Consider the following 6,980-nt stretch of genomic DNA (forward strand, 5'->3'; position numbering starts at 1 on the left):
GAACCCGCGGGCTCAGGTAATCCACTCACCTCAGCCTCCCAAAGGCGCGGGATTACAGGCTGAGCCACCGAGCCCGGCTACAAATTGCTATTTTACGTCTTGCATCCACCACGAATTTAAGACAAGTATGCTGGATGACGTTATTCCACACTGGTTTATTTAGGGCTCCAGTCTCACTCCTCGATAGACTTGACGTATTTCTCATAGGCCTCTTCACTCACCAGCTCACATAGTTCTGAAGGGTTACTCAGCGTCATCCTGATCAGCCAGCCATCTTCATAACAAAATTTGTTGACAAGTCCTGGGTTTTCTGCAAGAGCTTCATTCATTTCAGTTACTTCTCCTGATAAAGGAGAATAGAGTTCACTGGCAGCTTTCACACTTTCCAAAGCACCAAACTCATCTTGTTTATTCAATTTTGTCCCAACTTCAGGCAGACTACAGTAAACAACATCTCCCAAAGCTTCCTGTGCAAAATTGCTGATTCCCACTGTTCCAATTCCATTTCCAGTTGTTATCCATTCATATTTCTCTGTGAATTTACGCACAGAGAGCAGGACAGGTCCTGTGTGCAGCGTCCGGACAGCGCCCGCCCCAAGCCCCCAGGGCCGTGGTGGGCAGGGCGCAGCGCCCCGAGGCCGCTGGCAGGCTGCAGCTCTCCTTTGTTAATCAGCATGTAAAAGGTCCTGAGCCCGACTGATGAAACTGAGGGGCTTCAGATGCCCACCCATCCCACCTGTTTCCTCCATTTTAAACCTTTGTACCAGCCTGAGCAACATAGTGATACCTCATCTCTACAAAAAATTTTTAAAAATTGGCTGGGCATGGTGGCACACACCTGCAGTCTCAGCTACTTGGAAGGCTGAGGTGGAAGGATTGCCGGAAAATCAAGGCTGCGGTGAGCTGTGATCCTGTCACTGCACTGCAGCTTGGCAGACAGAAAAAGACCCTAACTCAAAAAAAAACTTTGTGTATCTTATTAGTTTTTTTTTTTTTTTACTTAGCACTTAAGATATGTTCACAGTATATCACAGACAGAATTTTTAAATCTAAATGATGTTAAATTTACTGGATATAGCTGGGCATGGTGGCCCATGCCTGTAGTTCCAGCTACTTGGAAGACTAAGCCAGAAGGATTGCCTGAGCCCAGTAGGTCGAGGCTGCAGTGGCTGAGAGCATGCCACTGCCCTCCAACCTGGGTGATAGAAACTCCAACTCAAAAAAAAAAAAAATTTACTAGATGATTAACCCTTTAAAAATTCTACAGTGAATCATTTGTCAAATGAATTTTCCCTTTAAAATTGCTTTTTGCAGAACTCAGATGTTCATTGTGAAATAATTAATTAGAAGCACTCCTGTAATTCAGCAGTTATTTACACAGCCTTGGGCTTTTGTCCCATGGATCTAAGTCCCTTCTTTCCTAAATAAGCTCTTCACTTTCTATGCAAGGGAGACTTCTGGTATATCCAATAGTTTTCATCAACACAGCAACAATTATTTTACTTTAGTGACATATTTTGTGATGATAATTTATTAATAGATTAAGGAAACATTGCAATCTAACACATTACAGTCAATAATCAGGACAAGATTAATGGGCACGCTTAATGAAAGCCATCTGTTTGTTAAAGCAACTTGCTAACTTTCTTCACTTCATATTGGATTACAAAAACTGTGAGTGCCTTGAAGCCCACGAGAGTCAGGCTGAGTAAGCATAATTCTTTGGGCATAGTATTCACCTTTTCCAAACACTAACCACTATCCATGTGGGCTCTGGATGGAAGAGGAAAAACATTGTCAGCTGACAACCTGTTTTGTTGACTTGATGGCTACCCACAGGTCTGTTTTATTATGTTCCCCTGGCTTAAATGAGTTGTCAAGTGTTTTCTTAGTGTGCAGGCGCCATCGCAGAGTGATGGGATCCAGACAGCTAAAATCGCTGGTCTTTGAGATCATATTTTACCCTCTTCCCCAAAGCATGACGAGTCAACTACCATAGAAATTATGTAATTATCTAAAATGAAATAGACACAGTTCCTGCCTCGGTGACTTTTAACCTAATAATTGGAGTAAAATACACGCTGGAGGGGGAAATAGCATGCATTCCATCTTTTGAAGACACTCCTCAAAGAAAGTGTGCTTAAAAGGTCTAGAAGAAAGTATTTTAAAACATTAACAATGGCTATCTCTAGAGATGAGATTGAGTGATTTTTGTTTTCCTTTTAAAAGGGTTTATTATCTGCATTTTCAAAATGTTCTTCATAATCTATTATTGCTGTTTCAATAGTAAAAGAAAAAACATTTTTTTCTGGTTATTTTGTATTTATTATTTATTTATTTTAGAGTTGGGGTTCTCACCCTGCTGCCCAGGTTGGAGTGCACTGGCACGATCAGGTGATCCTTCCACCTCAACCTCCCAAGTAGCTGGGACTACAGGCATGCACCACCATGCCTGATTAACTTTTTTATTTTTTGTAGAGATGAGGTCTCGCTATGTTGCCTACTCTGGTCTCAAACTTGTAGGCTCAAACAATCCTTTTCCTTCAACCTCCTAAAGTGCTGGAATTACAGGTATGAACCACAACACTCGACCACCTTTTGTTTTATTACTAGCTGTGTTTATGTCATTCCCTGACTAATATTTTGGTGGCAAATTGACAAGCACGATGGTAAATGAGATTAAAATTTATATAAATTTTATTCGATAGCCGGACTCAGTGGCTCAGCCCGCGCTTTGGGAGACTGAGGTGAGTGGATTGCCTGATCCCGCAGGTTCGAGACCGGCCTGGGCAACTTGGTGAGACTTCATCTCTACAATAAAATTAAAAAATTAGCTGGGCGTGGTAGCGTGCGCCTATAGTTCCAGCTTCTTGGAAGGCTGAGGTGGAAGGATCGCTGGAGCCCAGCAGGTCGAGGCTGCGGTGGCCGGGAGCATGCCACTGCACTCCAGTCTGGGCGACAGAGTGAGACTCCACCTCAAAAAAAAAAAATGTTTTATTTGATGATTTATACCTTTATTCCTACTCTAAAAAAGGGAATACCAAGGTTTTTCTAATAGAGCTGTTTTCTACTTAGTTATGCTAATGATGGAATCTCATTCATCATCATTGAGTGAAAGGACCACAAAAAAACTCTGGTTTTAAATTAGAAACTTCGTACACAGAGAATGATTTATCTAGAAGTCATTCCTTATCTAACAATCTTAGCTAATCAGAATATAGTCAAGAACCCAGACTAAATCCAAAAAGTCCTTGGAAAATAAAAGATAAAATATCTTGCACAAAAAAGAATCATTTGGGTCTTACTTTGAGTCAATTTTCCCTTACTTTTTTCTATTTTTAGAGACAGGGTCTTGTTTTGTTGTCTAGGCTGGAGTGCAGTGACAGGATCACAGCTCACTGCAGCCTCAACCTCCTGGGCTCAAGCAATCCTCCTACCTCAGCCTCCCAAGTAGCTGTGACTAAAGACATGGGCTACCACACCTGGCTAATTTTTGTATGTTTTGTAGACAAGTGTTGTACCCGAATCCTGAATCTGAGAGACCACCAAAGAGCCAGCTCCAATGCAAATCACACGAGGGTCTTTATTCAGACTCGAATCTGGGCTCACATCCGTAACCAGCGCAGCGGTATAGGAACGAGAGCCCCGACCCAGCGCAGCAAGCAGCTTAAATACACAGTTACAAGGGAGGGGAAAGAACTTTAAACTTGTTGGCACATGATTGAGTAATTTCTCCTACTGGGTACGGGGGCGTTTGGGATTAGTTGGTTTGCATGGTCACGGATCGCGGCTGACCATCACCAGTCAGGCGGGCTGGGTGGAACCGGTTGGGACATCTGGAATGTGAGATTACTAGGGGAGTAGAGCAGGAAATGGGGCTAGAGGGTCTGCACCGTGACTCCGCGGTTTTCTTTTGGTATGTGAACTTGTTTACCAAAAGTATACTACTGGGCTTGGGCGGGAAAGCAAGCATACATCTGAGTTTTAAAAACAAGTTTCAATATACATTCAAAATAAGCTTCAACCTACACTTAAAACAAGTTTTATCACACAATTATGAATTAGATGGCCCTTGAGCTCCTCAACAAGGTCTCGTTATGTTGCCCAGGCTGGTCTGAAACAATCATCCTGCCTCAGTCTCCCAAATTGCTGAGATTATAACTGTAATCCCAGCCCAATTTTTTCCTACCTTAGATAGAAGGAAGGGAATCTCAGTGTACAGAGAGAAACTGGGTATTGTTGAGGAATTCACCAGTACCTGGGAAGGTATTAATATTTTGGAGTAACTGCTCTGGCCCTCTGGTTCCCAAGGGCCATTTGAGATCTATCAGCCATCCTCATAGTAAAAACCCCTCAGCTCCAGGACAGCAAATGTCCCCGTTGTCATTGTGATCAGGCATGGGCTCCAGTGAGCAAGGAGATGGTAGCATGTGGCACTCAGATCTCGCCATATGAAGAGCCACACCCTAGAGAAAACAGAGCAAAACAGAATAACAAGGAAAACAAAATTTTAGTTACTTATTCTGTAGGAAACAAAGATGACTCCAGCAAGCATTTGTAACACAAACGCTACAGAGGCTGTCGGGAAAGAAGTATCTTCCTAACTTCCTGCTGCAGTTATCCTTTGTTCCATAACAAATCATCCTAAAATGTAGTGACTTTGAACAACAAGCCATTTACTTATCTACAATTCTGTGATTTGAGCTGGAATCAGCTGGGCAGTTTTTTTACACGCAGAGGCATTCAGTCGATGAGCTGGGGACTGGCTGGCAATGGCTAGACCAAGACGTCCTCAGGCCCATATCCAGTTCTTCAGCGGGGATAGCTGGAATGACCAGGACTACTGCGCCTCTCTGTGTGGTAGCCCATCCTCAAAGAGGCGAACCCCGGCTTGTTCGTGTTTCAAGAGAAGAAAACCAGCTGGGCATGGTCGCTCATCCCTGTAATTCTAGCACTCTGGGAAGCTGAAACAAGAGGATCACTTGAGCACAGGGGTTCGGGACCAGCACAGGCAACATTTTGAGACCTTGTCTCTACAAAATAAAAAAATTAGCTAGATGCAGTGGTGTGTGCTTGTAGTCCCAGCTATTGGGGAGGTTGAAGTGGGAGGATCACTTGAGCCCAGGAATTCAAGGATGTGGGTAAGCTGTGATCATGCCACTGCACTCCAACCTGGGCAAGAGTGAGACTCCGTCTCTATAGAAAAATAAAACAAGGCCAGACTCAGTGGCTCAGCCTGTAATCCCAGCACTTTAGAAGGCCAAGGTGAATGGATTGTCTGAACTTCTGGGTTCAAGACCAGTATAGGCAGCTTGGCGAGACCTCATCTCTACAATAAATCAAAAATTAGCCAGACAAGGTAGTGTGTGTCTGTAGCTCTGGCTACTTGGAAGGCTGAGGCGGAAGGATCACCGGAGCCCAGCAGGTTGACGCTGGGGTGGCTGGGAACGTGCCACTGCACTTCAGCCTGGGCGGCGGAGTGAGACTCCAACTAAAAAAAAAATTTAAATAAATAAATTAAAATAAAATAAACAAAAGCAAAGCTATCAGACCCTATAAAGCCTAGTCTCAGAGTCGCCCAATGTCACTTCCACCATATTCCATTAATCAAAGCAAGTCACAAATCAGTCCCTATTCTCTACTCTTAATGGGGGGAGTAGGCATGTTACCTTGCAGGGTGCTTGACTCACTGCATCATGACTGTAACGACGTACTACACTACCTTGCAGTCCACTCCTTGGGTTTGGGTCAGTCTGACAGATACAATAAGGTGTCAATTCCTGGGGTGGCCACATCCATGAGTCAGGCACTCAAGTACCTTAGGAATGGGTGTATTACCACACTAGACAAGAATTCTAGTACTCTGGGAGAAGGAAGAAGAAAGTCTACATAGTAAGTGAAAAATTCTCTACTTTTTGTGCCCAAAAGAAGGGGCACAAGCCGGGCTCGGTGGCTCAGCCTGTAATCCTGCACCTTTGGGAGGCTGAGATGAGTGGATTGCCTGAGCCTGAGGGTTCGAGACCACCTGGGTAGCGAGATCTCATCTCTACAATAAATCAAAAAATCAGCCGGGCGTGGTAGTGCATGCCTGTAATTCCGGCTACTCGGAAGGCTGAGGCGGAAGGATCGCTGGTGCCCAGCAGGTCGAGGCTGCGGTGGCCGGGAGCGGCCACTGTACTCCAGTCTGGGTGACAGAGTGAGACTCCAACTCAAAAAAAAAAAAAAAAAGAAGGAGCACAAATAAGTTGGGGTTCCCATGACGGTGCAGGTGAGATTGGCATCCAAATATCTTGTTATTAGGTTATCTTTATTTCTTTTTGTTGTTGTTTTAGTTTTGTTTTGTAGTCTTTTCTTGTAATTTTTTTTTTGTCCTTGGTTCATGACCTGGGAAGTACATAAAATTCTAATAAGTTTGGTTTGTTGTCTTTCTATCCCACAGCATATCAAAAGGAACAAACAGGAGGGAAGAGTCAGAGAAGCTGTGAAAAGAAATGTCAATAATTCAATAAAACTGAACAGTCTGAGGTCGTGTACTATAGGGACAGGACAGCCTGTGTCACATACCAACCATATTTATAAAGACAGCCATCGCCGGGCAAGGTGGGTCACACCACTAATTCCAGCACCTGGGGAGGAGGAAGTGAAAGGACTGCTTGAACCCAGGGGTTCAAGACCAGCCTGGGCAACATAGCGAGACCTCACCTCTACAAAAAATTTAAAAATTTTAAAAAATTAGCTGGGTATGGTGGCACACACCTGTAGTCCCAGCTACTTGGAAGTCTGAGGCAGAAGGATTGCCTGAACCCAGGAGGTTGAGGCTGCAGTGAACTGTGATTGTGCCACTGCACTCCAGTCTGGGCGACAGAATGAGACTCCAACCAAAAACAAAAAAAGATAGATGAGATCTCCCAGACGTGTTAAATTATTATTTTTTTGAGTTGGAGTCTCACTCTGTCGCCCAGACTGGAGTGCAGTGGCCG

At 44.1% G+C, this 6,980-nt stretch overlaps 1 protein-coding gene across 1 annotated transcript in view; it reads right to left on the reverse strand.

Moving 5' to 3' along the window:
- Window positions 1-128: 128 nt before the first annotated feature.
- The window catches only part of LOC103258210 (glycine cleavage system H protein, mitochondrial-like), a 37,305-nt gene continuing 30,453 nt past the window's right edge, over window positions 129-6,980 (reverse strand). Inside the window, exon 2 of the mRNA XM_008055914.2 lies at window positions 129-660. Coding sequence (XP_008054105.1) covers window positions 174-660 — 487 coding nt within the window. The 3' untranslated portion in view covers window positions 129-173. The remainder of the gene's footprint in view (window positions 661-6,980) is intronic.

The sequence above is a fragment of the Carlito syrichta genome, unplaced genomic scaffold, assembly GCF_000164805.1.
Source record: "Carlito syrichta isolate Samal-C Ts95f unplaced genomic scaffold, Tarsius_syrichta-2.0.1 Scaffold302026, whole genome shotgun sequence".
Taxonomy (NCBI): Eukaryota; Metazoa; Chordata; class Mammalia; order Primates; family Tarsiidae; genus Carlito; species Carlito syrichta.